The sequence below is a fragment of the Juglans regia genome, chromosome 5 (assembly GCF_001411555.2).
Source record: "Juglans regia cultivar Chandler chromosome 5, Walnut 2.0, whole genome shotgun sequence".
Lineage (NCBI taxonomy): Eukaryota > Viridiplantae > Streptophyta > Magnoliopsida > Fagales > Juglandaceae > Juglans > Juglans regia.
In genome coordinates, this window is record NC_049905.1 from 13208715 (window position 1) to 13224037 (window position 15323).

General features: G+C 33.8%; 1 protein-coding gene across 1 annotated transcript; it reads left to right on the forward strand.

Annotated features, from left to right (window-relative positions):
* Nucleotides 1–7158: 7158 nt before the first annotated feature.
* Nucleotides 7159–11304, forward strand: LOC108986893 (L-ascorbate oxidase-like). The gene is made up of 5 exons (XM_035690484.1): nucleotides 7159–7586; nucleotides 7674–7766; nucleotides 7866–8078; nucleotides 8726–8920; nucleotides 10103–11304. Exons 1-5 carry the CDS (start codon nucleotides 7281–7283, stop codon nucleotides 11054–11056), a joined length of 1761 nt encoding a protein of 586 aa, XP_035546377.1. The 5' UTR covers nucleotides 7159–7280; the 3' UTR covers nucleotides 11057–11304.
* Nucleotides 11305–15323: the final 4019 nt, after the last annotated feature.

Genomic DNA, 15323 nt, shown 5'->3' on the forward strand with positions numbered 1-15323 from the left:
CAGTAATTCCACAATACTTACAAACTTCTATCCTTCTTATAAAAGGATTTAAAAGATCTGGTTGTATCATTTTGAGAAATAAAAGCATGTGAGTCAACAGAGGAAAGAGAAACAGAAGATATTTCTCATTGTTGTTCCTCTTGTAAAACAAGAGAAAAAAAACTTTATATTAAAAGAAGGTAGGAGATCCATAAGTAGAATTTGTGCATGAGCAGGTGCAAAAGATTCATGTAATCCCATAAAAAATTGTAAAATGCGTTCCTGTTGAACATAATGGTTCAACGTTTGTACTGCTCCACAAGCACAAGTAGGAAAAGACTTGTAATTAGTAGGGTCATCCCAAAGTCCTTTAAGACGAGTAAAATAGTTACTCACAGAAAGAGAACCTTGAGAAAGAGAGGAAATCGATTTTTGTAACTGAAAAATACAAGTTCTATTTTTCTGAGAAAATCATTCCTTAAGATCTAACCAGATCTCACAAGCAGTTGTAATATACAAGATACTAGAAGAAATTTCAAGAGAAACAGAGTTTAATCCGAGATATCACCATATTGTTGCATCAGAGCCATGGAGAGAAAAGAGAATCTGTTGATTCCAGTTTAGTAATAGATCTGTCAACAAATCCAAGCTTATTCTTTGCCAAGAGAGCCATAGTCATCAAGCGAGACCAGGCATGGTAGTTCTCATCGAGAAGATGTTGTGTAACCAAGAGAACACCAGGACTATTGCTAGGATGAAGAAAGAAAGGAGAAGTGGCATCCTCGGAGACGACGCCATAGAAGCAAGATAAAAGAATCTCTGATACCATGTAAAGTAAACCCTAGCAGAGCATGGGAAATGGTGAAAACCCTAGTAGACCAAAGGTTAAGAGAGAGAGGAAAGAAACTTCCGGAATTGATGTGAAAAAAATAAAATGTAAAGTAATTACATCCGTGTATAGTAGTCCTATTTATAGGAATACATGAAGAAATAAAAATAACATGTGACTATCATGTGATACAAAAAGAATAAAGTGAATAAAAGAGTACAACAAAGTGAATAAAAGAGTACAACAATAAGAAGATAACAAATTAATAAGTCTAATTCCTGATAGAAATCGAGGGATGAGATGCAGAGGGGAAGAGAGGGATCAGGAAGGGGAGAAGTCGAGAGGGAGAAGGAGTTGTCGCCAACAAGACACGGTGGTGCTGTTGATGGCAACGAAACGATAGCTGGCAGGGAGCCACGATGAGGAGTTTCGGATTTTTTTTTTTTTTTTTTGGGGGGGGGGGGAGGCAATGGCACTGGAGGGAGGTGAGAGTGAGAGAAGAAAGGAAAGAAAATGGATTAGGGTTTTAATCCTAACCCTACATCTAGGGGTTCCTAACCTAGATCCAATGGTAGTGATTAAACATGGAGAATTAAACAAACTAAAATAAAAGACAGATAGAAATAAAGAATAGAAATAATTGCAAGGAAAATACATTGAGTTTTAAACCAACTTTTATTCTTGATCTGAAAATAAGAATATTCTTCATCATAAAATAAAATGATGAGTTTTATTAAATATTTATATGAGAAATAAAAGCATCTAAATAAATAGAGTATTTAACATAAAATGAAATAATGAATATTAAATAATACTCTTAAAGAACTAAAATTATTTAAATAAAATAATTTTCTAAAACTATATTATTTTCGAGACTCCAAAATATAAAAAGGCTTACTTGAAATATGGGCTTGGTTCAATAATACTAAAAGCACCCCATTTAAAATAATTTTGGACTTGTGAAAATATTTCGAAGACTTGAAAACACAGGGCTCCATTTAAAAATCATATGCTAAATTTAAAACACAAATTCAAGATTTCAAAACATAAAGGCGAGACTCGTTACCAATAGAAAGGAAAATGAACGGTTGGTCACAGAGTATAAGGAGGTTCAGGTGGTTGGGACGTCGAGTAAGTTAACATCAATTTGAGTGAATCCCAAAAGTAGTGATAATTAAAGCATTCACAGCAATGAAAGTTTTAATTTTGTTTCCTTCCTATAAATATCGACATATATACTAACGATTGGCTTTATGGCGAAGGTATCTTCAATCCCCCAAACTTTATCCAAGATGTCCCTATCTAATCAGAAGTCCACACATATTGTCTAAAATATAAGCAACAACCTCACAAGATCCAAAACAATGCCAACCAAATATATTAGAGTACCAACAACGTTTTATCCCGACAACATAGACTTAAAATGTTCATCACCTCATTTTTAACTAGCATTTGTTATAGCGGCAATTAAAATCAATATCAATCAGTACTGTTAAAGTCCACCAAAATCACAACTGAAGTTTTGACTCAAATATAAACCAGTCCACGCAATCCTACACTTAACCTAACTTGATCACATTTTTCAAATAAGAATATGATCATTTCCTATAGTTTGCTATACATATATCCTTAGATTCAATAATAATCATGTGTCCAAAAATCTGTAGATAACCTAAGATTTGATCAGATTTATGTATTAAAATCCAAATAACCTCAAACTTGATCAAAATCACATACCAAAGTCTCTGGTTTCTATAACCTTTAATACGATAAGCCATAGTCTGGAAAATCTAAAACCTCAAATCTTATAAAAATTGTTCTCCTAAAGTTTGCATAATATATAATTTTAAATCTCAAAAGGAATTATTCCTTAAAATCTACAGAATCCAACCTTAAACCTTATCGAGATCACTAATTTACGTCTACAGAATCTAAAATCATAAAAATCATTTCTTAAGGTATGTAGAATCTATAACCTCAGATTTGACCAAATCATATATTAAAGTCTACAAAATCTAATACATTTACTCTCATCAAAATAAATATTAATGTTTGCAGAATATAAAACGTTATATTTCCAAAAACACATAATTCCATGACTAGTATTTGTTATAGCGGCAGTTAAAATCAATATCAATCACAGCTAAAGTCCACCCTTATCACAACTGAAGTTTTGACTCAGTTTGCTATACATATATCCTTAGATCCGATAATAATCTTTTTCCCAAAAATATGCAAAGACTATATCCTTAAGTCTGAAAATAATTATTGCTTAAAGTTTGCAGAATTTATAACCTAAGATTTTATCAGATTTATGTATTAAAATCCAAATAATCAATAACCTCAGACTTGATCAAAATAACGTATCATAGTCTTTGGTTTCTATAACCTTTAATCCAATAAACCATAGTCTGGAGAATCTAAAACCTCAAATCTGATAAAAATCGTTATCTTAAAGTCCGCAGAATATAAAACTTTAAATATCAAAATGAATTATTTCTTAAAATCTACAAAATCCAAACCGTAAGCCTTATCGAGATCACTAAGTAAAATCTGCAAAATCTAAAACCTTAAATATCATATAAGTCATTTCTTAAGATCTACAAAATCTACAACTTCAAATTTGACCAACTCATTTATTAAAGTATACAAAACCTAATACCTTAACTTTCATCAAAATCAATCTCAATGTCTGCAGAATCCAAAACCTCAAAATTTTCAAAAACTCATTTCATAGATTTTGCAGAATTTAAAACCTTAAATCTCATCAAAATCATCTCTCGAAGTCCGAAGAATTCTAAAACCTTAGATCCAATCAAATTCATGTTTTAAAATCTACAAAATTTCAAACCAAGCTTTGATACAAACTGTAACGTCTCAATAGAAAGTTCAAATCACATGGCATATATTCCAAAAGAAAGAATTTTTCATTATCAAGTAATATGAGATCCCATACACCACTTATCTGAGTTATTAATAGGATCAATCACATAATCAATCTCTATATATCTTATATACCAATATAATCTAATTATGCCGTTTTAAAATAAAATGAAATAAAGTTTCAAATCGTGTCCGCGATACGAATAATTGTAAAAAGATCATGAAATGATCTGGTGTAGGTACGATGATTCAGAGGCACGCATTGTGGGTACAAAATGTCAAGCAAATGCTTCAGAAAAGCCAGACCCAGACAGAAATATTAATGGAAACAACTCAACTATCGTTTCCTTTCTTCACACGAATTGGAAGGATTCATAATTTATTTTTGTTGTCTTCGATCATCACTACTTTGTTTTGTCAACCTACTGCTCCTTTCGCCTTTTTCATGTGCATAAAGTAGATCAACGCAGGCCCCTCATCTTTTTTTTTTTTTTTTCCGTTAATGACTGATCAATGGTCCCAGCTCGTCATGACCATGAAAACAAAGACAATACATGCATGCGCGTATATATATTTTTCTTCCGAGAAGCTTTACGCACGATCATGATCATCATGACATGATACTCAGGATACTCTGATCTCCACAAATTACACAATTAATTGTAGATATTTCTTATAGAGGTTTACGCACGATTTTAATTGTAGCTAGTGGTTTGCGCACCATTATTATTATTATCATTGTTGTAAATCTTAATCTGATATTATCTTGATTTGATGTTCGTAATTATCAAATTAAAGTTAATTAGATTAATACTACTATTTTTTATAACAAACCCATTCATTAATTATAAGGCCGTTGTAACAACCAATATTACAAACTCATGTTTTTGTCAAGTCAAATGGCTTGAGAAACAATCATTGGAGCATCAACCCATCACATCTCAATATTCTCAACATTTCAAACATAACGGGCAAACATCTTTCGTTATAAATAATAATCTATGTTTTGTATTCATGAATAATTGAGAATAGTAAAAATGTAGTCTTTAAAGTCTCTCTCTCATTCTCTCTTCTCCCATCTCCTTTCATTTTCTATTTTATTTTATTTTATTTTCTACATGTTATCAAAACCACAATTAAGTGTAGACTCTTTGCGTCATTTTTCCTACTTTTTTTTTTTATGCCAAGCATATTGCCGCTTGGGTAATAAATTAAGACAATTAATTACATATGATCGATCATATTCCTTATAGAGGACATATATACATTTATTATATATATATATATATATATATAATGGTTTATCCATTAAGCTAGCATCAGGAAATATCGAGGAAGTTTTGTTAATAACGGTGGTACAATTTTTGGTCGCACGTGATCTATTTTCAAATTAATTAAGGCTACGTTTAGATATTAAGGTGATTTTAGATAATGTGTGAATATTAATAAAAAATAATAATTAAAAAGTAATATTGAATATTAATAGTAAAAAAATAGTGAATAATTTGTAAATAATAATGAATAATAGTGAAGTAATTTGAGGTGATGATCAACACGCTTACCAAATACCTTAGGCCTTGTTTGGTTAGACAGATGAATTGAGATGAGATGAGATAAAATTTAAAAATTGAATAAAATATTGTTAGAATTTAAATTTTTAATATTATTTTTATTTTATAATTTAAAATATTTGAATTTTTTATTATATTTTATGTAAAAATTTTTAAAAATTATAATAATTATATAAGATGATATGAGATCAATAACCAAATTAAGGAGGCGTTAATGTATTTTAATATAAAGTCCAAGTCCATATGTTTTTAACTTTTACGCGTTTACGTAAAGTACGAATGCAGTAGGTAGTTCTTCCAAAAAAAAGAATGCAGTAGGTAGTGAATGATGCAGCACTCGAAAATATCATTCATTTTTGTAAGGATTGATTTGTTCAGTGTTGTATTTAAAGACAAAGGGAGCCCAAAATATTCGGGCATTCTAACAAACATGTCATGTGCACTGACATTCCGGAAGCAGCGAAAAATGGAAAACGGTTACAACCGATTTCCTCAATACAACAAATTCACTATTTAATTAAGAGAAATTATAGTTGTAATTGTGAGTGGACAAATATTGTTTAATCACTTTAAAAAAATAAATAAATATTAACGAAATACAAAAATTCTTGCTAAGTGGAGAGGTTGAGTGGCACTAGGTGGAACTGAGGTGTCGCAGCCTTCACTTTTGGAGCCGAGTGGCACTTGAGAAAGCTAGCTTTGTTTTGATGCTAATAGGTAGGTAGGACGTTCTTACATATAGCATTAGAAATTGATACACATCATTTTTCATAACATTTTATACAATAATATTTAAAAAAAAAAAAAAAAACTAATTATTTTTATAAACTAACATCATTTTATAAAAAATATACTTATTTTATAATATTTATTATAAAACATGTTATAAAATATATTGCGTGGATATTTACATTATTACTTCTACAGTCGGTCCTGACACTTCATGAACAGTTCTATCCTTCCACCAGCCGGCCTCGATGCATGAGTGCATGTGCACGGATCCAGGGTCCTCACATGAACTGTAACGCAGATGTCATCTTTGAACAAATAATTAATTTCTCTGTAGTGTTTATGACATATGTGATAGAGGCATGCAGTTCCATTTGCCCAAGGTGTTCGATCCAATTCCCATCCTTATTGGATGGGCAGTCTCTCTCGATCAAGCCAAGAGTTTGATAGTCTGATAATATATTACTCAATTTTTTAAATAAAAAATTTGAGTTCGAAATTCTCAACTCTCATTTGTTAAAATAAAAATAAAAATGTGTAGTGCGAGTTTTAAAAGTGCCTACGGGATCCATGTGAGAAACCACAAATATTTGTATCAATGGTGTTTCTGGTTCATGTGTTGATATCAGATTATTAAGAATATAATATAAATAATTAAATCTATTTATTTTCGTGAGTTTAAGTGTAGAGTAGTTAGGGTTCAAGTTAAGACTTTTGTTTTGATAATATGTGAAATTACTACTTATCTAAAAAGTTGAAACAGATAAAAATAGATAGATTTAATTATTTATATTATATCATTAACAAATGCAACATTATAATAATTGAATCATAATCTAACGTTAATTGGAAATTTGTGATAGATCTTCGGCCTCTCTCTTTCTTCGTTCTTGCTTTATGATCTAATTGTACTAGAGGAACATTATAATTATATATTGTCACACGCGAACGAGTGTTTGAAGGATGGAATAAAAACCAATACCAATCGTACCGTTGTTACAAATTGCAGTCCGTGGAATCCAAGATACTTGAGTTGGAAGCTTTCTTTTAATTTCTTTTGCTCTCTCTTTTTCTATTTTTTCTTTTTTTTATTTTTTCTTTTTGGGGTTGGGGGGAAGCAGATTTTTTAGCCGTTTCACTGCTCTATAAAGTAATCAATAGTTCCATCACCATTATAAAACCTTCACTACCCAACACCCCAACACAGTTCAACTTCATTAGCCTCTACATTTCTTAAAGGTTTTCTAGGCCCTCTTTTTTACACTTTCCTCTGTTCTGTTTAGGAGAACATGGTGCCAACTGATGGTTCCATGGTTCGCCCAATTTCAAGGGGTCTTACTCTTAGGGCCTTCATTATTTGGTGCATTTTATTACCGTTTATTGGAATATCTTCAGGTGCCAAGACCAGGCACTTTAAATGGGAAGTAGAGTATATGTATTGGTCTCCTGATTGCATCGAGCATGTCGTGATGGGGATCAATGGCCAGTTTCCCGGCCCGACCATCCGAGCTAAAGCAGGAGACACAATTGTTGTTGAACTCACTAACAAGCTCTCCACTGAGGGAGTTGTCATTCACTGGCATGGAATCCGACAGGTCTTGCTCTCTCTCTCTCTCTCTCTCTCTCTCTCCCTCCCCTTCACATCTGTGTTGATCTGGGTGTTATATGCTCTTATTTTTCAGTTGGGCACACCTTGGGCCGATGGAACTGCTTTCATTTCACAGTGTGCTATCAACTCTGGGGAGACCTTTCATTATAGGTTCAAAGTTGATAGGGTAAAATCTCACTCATCTCTCTCCCTCTCTCTCTCTCTCTCTCCCTCTCTCTCTCTCTCTCTGTGAAAGAGTTAAACGTTTTGATCAAAAACTGTGCAGGCAGGAACATACTTTTACCATGGCCACTTGGGCATGCAGAGATCGGCAGGGTTGTATGGGTCTCTGATAGTGGACGTTGCAGAAGGAGAGAAAGAGCCATTCCATTACGATGGTGAGTTCAACCTATTGTTGAGCGACTGGTGGCACAAAAGTGTTCACGAGCAAGAGGTTGGCCTCTCCTCCATCCCATTTCGTTGGATCGGTGAACCTCAGGTACCCTCTATTTGTTGTGTTTTTATTACAATTGCAATTCCTTCAAATCCAATTAAAAAAGATTGCCGTGAACAAGACATGCACGTACGTAAGAGATTTGGGCCCATTGACAAAAAAAACACTAATAACGAGGTTCGTGATCGATCATTTCCTGCTACAGACGCTCGGTTCACGACACAACAAAAGAACAGAAAATAAATTATGAAAAAATTATAAAAAAAAAATAATAATTTGGATCAGATCTATTTCGACTGCAAAAGATAGAGACGTGAACAAGAATTTCAAACTATTTATATTTGTTAATCATGTAATTTTAATAAATATTTGATCACCATGACGTAAAGTAATCTCCATCCAAAAGTAAAGTACAATTCTCTCTCTTATGTGTGCATGCGTTTGGTTTTTTCCAGTCGATCGACCGGTCTCTTGCGTGGGTTTTCACTTTAAAAAATGTTAGTTTAATCAAAAAAAGTAATATTAAACTTTTTACTTTTTATTTTTTTACTTAATAATTAAAGAATTTTTTATAAGTGAATTGAAATTTTTTTATTTTTTAAAAATATATAAAAAAATACATTTGATCAATTTCATCGGTTAAATTATCGATGTCAGCAGCAGTCCCACTTTTTATATTGTATGCTTCCCAGAGCTTGCTGATCAACGGAAGAGGACAGTACAACTGTTCCCTGGCAGCGCAATATAGCAACACCACCTCCAGCCAGTGCAAATTAAGGGGAAACGAACAATGCGCACCTCAGATCCTACATGTGCGTCCCAACAAGACTTACAGGCTGAGGGTTGCCAGCTCCACAGCACTTGCTTCACTCAACCTGGCCATTGGGGTATGTAATATAATCTTATTCCAAATACCAATCATGCATTACTTTTACTATATCATGCTACGCCACACATCATTGTTAGTTTTTTTTTTTTTTTTTTAATAATTTATAGAATAGAAGCAGTCTTGGCACTTATTTTTAAAAAGTAAAAAAAAAAAATTAGGATCCAAATAAAAATAAATAAAATTTTTCTTAATAGTTTTTACTTTTATTAAAAAAAAAGTATGTAAATTTTATATACTTTAAAATTGTATCTAACATTTTATTTTTTATTTTTTTAAATTTGAAAAAAAAAAGAAAAAGAAAATGATTAAAATTAGGTCATGCCAGTTGCCAACTATCATTTAGTACCTTACTTTAATCATGATGTATACATATTCCAAGGCATATTATAATGTTTTAAAGGTCAAAAATTAAGGATATTCTATTACTTGGCTCTCACGCGCGCATAACTTTCAGATCGGGTCATTTTCTTTCTTAAAACTTTCTTAATTTCTTGTTTTAAGGATCGAGAAAACCTTCGATTCGCTCTAAGATAATTAAACCTTTGATTCTTCGCTTTACATGCAGCACCACCACATAGGCTAGCTGATGTAACAACACACGCTGAATAGAATATATATGTAACCATAATATACTTTCTCCACCAATCTTGTTGATCTTAAGATTCCACGACAACATGGTTTGAATCGGCGAAAAAGTGATAGGTAGATAATCATTCTCCAAGATATATAGTTTTCTTATATATCAAGAAAACTTTATTTATCATTATTTTAGTTATAATATTTTAATTATTTTTCTTTCATAATAATTAATGATTGACAGATGAGTAAATGACAATAAATAATCTTCTAATAATTTTCTGTTACAGAAAAATGATAAAGGAATGAAAATTATAATTTTTCATTTTTTTTAATGATTAAAGATGTTAAAAAAATTATTTTCTTTTTTAATTTTTCATTTAACACGGGGAGCTCTCGATCATGAGTACCTATTAACCTTGGGCCTATTACTAGGGACATGCAAAAACAGGAAAGCGCGAGTCTTTCCAAGGCCAGAAGGATATTGGGGAAGCTGCTTATTTGTGTTGTTTGCTACTTGATGCATGATGGCCGATTGCTGTATCTCTCCTTCATGCCCTTTTGCTAATCTACATACTGTCTTTACGTGTTTGTATTTCTTCAGAATCACAAAATGGTGGTGGTAGAAGCTGACGGGAATTATCTACAACCATTTGCGGTCAATGACTTGGACATATACTCTGGTGAAAGCTACTCAGTCCTAATAACTACAGATCAAGATCCTTCCAAGAACTACTGGCTTTCTTTAGGTGTAAGAGGAAGGCTTCCAGCGACCCCTCCTGCCCTTACCATCCTAAATTACCAACCAATCTCTGCGTCAAAGTTCCCCACTTCTCCACCTCCCGTGACACCTCGATGGAATGATTATGACCATAGCAAGAAGTTCTCTAAGAGTATCTTTGCTCTCATGGGGTCCCCAAAACCTCCGAAAAGTTACGACCGTCGGATCACCCTCCTCAACACCCAAAATAAAATTGATGGGTTTACCAAGTGGGCTATCAATAATGTCTCTTTAGCATTACCGCCCACTCCTTATCTGGGCTCCATAAAATATGGTCTACGAAATGCTTTCGATCAGAAGAGTCCACCGGAAAACTTCCCCAACAGCTATGACGTGATGAAACCTCCGATCAACCCTAACTCAACTACTGGCAGTGGAGTTTACATGTTTGGTTTGAATACTACGGTAGATGTGATACTTCAAAATGCCAATGCGCTAAGTGATAATGTTAGCGAAATACACCCTTGGCACTTGCATGGTCATGATTTTTGGGTGTTGGGATATGGAGAAGGGAAGTTCTCGGCCAAGGATGAGAAGAAACTCAACTTCAAAAATCCGCCTTTGAGGAATACTGCAGTCATATTCCCATATGGATGGACAGCTTTAAGGTATGTGGCAGATAATCCAGGAGTGTGGGCCTTCCATTGCCACATCGAGCCTCATTTGCATATGGGTATGGGCGTGGTCTTTGCCGAAGGTGTTCATCATGTGAAAAGCATACCAAATGAGGCTCTTTCCTGTGGTCTAACTGCGAAATTTTTGAACAAGAAAGGCTGATTCCACCTAATTTTAGTCCCACTGGGAGAGATGGTCCAAGAGCCGGGCGCCGCCCCCCCCCCCCCAAAAAAAAAAAAAAAAAGAAGAGATGAATCCGTGTTATTATCGTTGTTCTGATCCTTCTTATGCATGCAGTAAGTTATTCTTCTCATATCAGTGTAGGTAATCGGTAATTTTCCTAGTATATGCCAGGCCAGGGAGGTTCATCATATATATTTATTTATATATATTTTGTGGCGAACAACTAATTATATGAGATGGAAGGAGTCTCGGTAACCCAACGATGCGTTAATTTTTTTTTTAACATAAAGTCCAAGCCCATATGTTTTTAAATTTTAGGCGTTGACGTAAAGTAAGAATTCAGTAGGTAGGTAGGACTTATTATATATAGAATAAATATAGATAGAAGTCATCATTAGGAGTATTTATTTTGTACACATGATGTGGTATTATCTAGACTACATATTTCTTCAAGTGAGTGTTGAGAACAATCAACTAGAAGCAGCCACGCAGTGAGTGCAAAGTATGCATTGCTATAGTGGCTTCTCTATAGCATTACTCTTATATATAACATTAGAAAAATGATGAACACACCTAACTTTTTATAATATTTTATATATTCATATTTTAAAAGAAAGCTTATTTTTGTAAATTAACTTGTAAAAGTGACATCATTTTATCAAAATATCCTTATTTTATAATATGTATTGTGAAATATGTTATGAAATGTGTTGTGTGAATATCATTACACTATAACATAATTTGTTTTTTGTGACAGAGGAAATCGTCATAAAAAATTACCAAAACGTTACTAAAGATATTCAGTGACGGTTTGAAACTGTCACCACGACCGTCACCTAATATGCATCATAGAAAACAATCGATGACGGTTTACTGTTGGAGATGTTCCGTTTAGTGTAACGTTTGAACGTTTCATTTTTTTGTGAGGGTTGAGATCTGTCATAGAAAGTAACGTTCGGACATCCAATTGAATGTTCGAACGTCAACCCAACCAATTGGCATTTAATGACAGAAGTTGACGTTCGTTGATTCAAGTTCGATTCAAGTTCGAACGTATCATATTTATGTCCGAACGTTTATGTGTCCGAACTTTAATTGCAATAAATGTTCAAATTTTTGTCTGAACGTTAACAGACCAATATTCAAATATAACGGGTTTTATCGTTCGGACGTTATTTCGAATGTTAACGAAGAAGCGTTCAAACGTAAGTAGTACGTTCGAATGTTTGTACGTTCGAATGTTTGTTTGAATGTGAATCGTTTAATCATTCGAACGTTTTGTTCATTTGAGGGTGAGTACGCTTGAACGCTGATGCCTATGTTCGAATGTTACTATATAATTTTGTATATTCATGTTCGAACATTTTGAATTTACATTCAAACATTTTGTCTCCTTAATTGTATCTCTCAAATGTATCGCTTGATAATTTTTTTTTATTTTTTTAATAATTAAAAAAGTAATTTTAAGTGTATTGAAATATATTTTTTATTTTTTAAAAATATTTAATTATATTACAATAATGTAAATAAAAAATTAAAACAAAAAAGATGCAAAAGCAATTAGTAGTAAGCTAGTCTAAGCAGTAGTACTCAAGCGGCAGAGTAGTACCGCTCTTTTAATAAAGGACGTTGCTACGTCCATATGGAATTTCTTTCTACTAAAGACTCAAACACTTTTTTTTTATGAGTAATACTACATACAATTGTGGAATGCGCAAACGTCGTACAGTCGCTTTGAAAAAGAGTGAGGTTTACTATCAAAAAATTAATTTATTTTCATGTGGGTTCCATATTTATTCACTTTTTTCAAAATGACTGCACGGCGCTTGCACATTCACGACTGCAAGTATCATTTTTTTTTTTTACTTTTTATACTTTTTTTTCACTATTTTTTAAATTATTTAGATATTTTTTTAAAAAAAAAATCACATATTCATTTAAAAATACTTACTTAATCATTAAGTAAAAAAATTTAAAAAAAAAAAAAATCGATAGAAGATTTCTACCGAAATCTTCTGTGGGAATAATATTTTCCTTTAATAAATATTTTATCACCATGCTGTAAAGTAATCTCCATCGAAAAGTAAAGTACTACACAATTCTTTCTCTTGTATGTGCGTGCATTTGGTTCTTTTCCCGTCGACTGGTCCCCTTGCGTGGGTGTTAACTTTTCACCTTAAAAAATGTTAGTTTAATCGATAAAAGTAATATTAAATTTTTTTATTTTTTATTTTTTTACTTAATTATTAGTGAATTGATATTTTTTCATTTTTTAAAAATATATAAAAAAATCTTGAAAGAAAAAGAAAAAAAAAACATTTGATCAATTTCATCCGTTATATTATCGATGTCAGCAGCAGTCCTACTTTTTACATTGTATGCTTCCCAGAGCTTACTGATCAACAGAAAAGGACAGTACAATTGTTCCCTGGCAGCTCAATATGGCAAAACCACCACCAGCCAGTGCAAATTTAGGGGAAGCGAACAATGCGCACCTCAAATCCTACATGTGCGTCCCAATAAGACTTACAGGCTGAGGGTTGCCAGCTCCACAACACTTGCTTCACTCAACCTAGCCCTTGGGATATGTAATATATTCTATTCCAAATGAGCACTGCTAGGTACCATCTCTGTTGGGGGACTGCTTGCAGACAACTAGGCTTTTAGTTAATTCCTCTCAAATTTTGGTCAAATGTCAAAACTGACATTTTCAAGAAATTCATTCCAGGCTCCAGCAATTATACCTCCCGATGGACATCTCAGATCTCTCCATTCCCAGAGCCAACTTCAACGTCGTCGGCCGCCTTCGAGCTCCGTCCGCCACAGTTGACGTCAGCTTCTCCTCCACCATCTTTGGCCGCCACAACGTAAACCATCCGAACAAACCAATTTTTTGTAATCAACTTTATTTTAATTTTCGTGGAATTAGGAAGATTCTAGAGCTCTTTGATTTTCTATGCTCTTTGATTGTCCTGTATACAAATTACGAATCTCGCATTTAGTAGCTTAGCAATTTGGTTATATTTTTAAAGTTATATTTTTACAAGTTATAGGAGTGCTGGATCTCGCATTTAGTGGAGGGTGGAGCCTTGTATAATGGATAGAGGGAAAGCAATTTACCCTCTGAAAGCAAACAAAACCCAGAAAGCAAACAAATCCCAGAGAGCAATCGCCTTTCAAGCTAAAACGCATACACCTGGAGTTTAACGTTACAAATCCCTCTGAAAGTGTAATGGTTCTAAGTATATGGTGTTGTATTGCGGAAGGAATAGGGAAAAATGGTGGTGTTGTCAATGGAAAGGAAATGAATGCAGGTTCTGTGTTTGTGAAAATGACAAAGAAAATTCTGGAAATAGAAATGATATTAGGGTTCTTTCGAGGGAATCCCTTAACCTCCAAGCAAGAGTCCAAATTCATGAAAATATAGTTTGACCTCTGACACTGCAATGCCTTCCTTCATATCCACGCAGGGATACAACATAAGCAAATGACATAAAGACACGTGTAAAGGAAAATAACCAACTATGAAATGAAAAGAAAATAACAAGGAAAGAAATAAGTCTTCTGGTATCTTCAGCACCAGGATGAAACAATGCGTTTAGTTGTTCAACTATGCATTTTGAGTCCCTGACTCCTTGCTTAACGGTGCGTTTTGTTAGGCTTCAACTATGCCTTTTGAGTTGCTTCTTGCATCTAAGTCCCGAATCTTCAGTCTTCCAGTTCAATTCCACTTCCTTCTGGCTTCCACTTCCCTTCTTCTCTCTTACGAACCCTAACCCTCTACTTTTCTCCTTCTTGCCACCACAGAGGGTCATAACAAACCTCCCCCATTAAAGAACCTTGCCCACAAGGTTCGAATAGAGCTCCTTCAACCTCCAAAGTGGTTCCTAGCTATTATTCTCCAAGGAGGCCCCGATCCACTTGACCAAAACCACCGTGAGGGCGCTGTCTCCTTGTCGTTTAATTTATCTATCGATGATGGCCTTTGGCTCCGGTAGAATCTCCCCGTCGGTGTTGACTGGAGGGAGTGTAGGAAGCAGACAGATCTGGCCTCCCAGCTTGCGTTTCAGACATAAAACGTGAAAGATCGGGTGAATCCTTGATGGAGGGGGAAGATCAAGCTTGTAGGCGACTCTACCAACTCGTTGCACTACCTGAAATGGCCCATAAAATCGCGGGGACATTTTGAGGTTGTGCCTCGCCAAGAGTGAGTTGTCTATATGGCTGTAGACGGAGGTAAACCCAC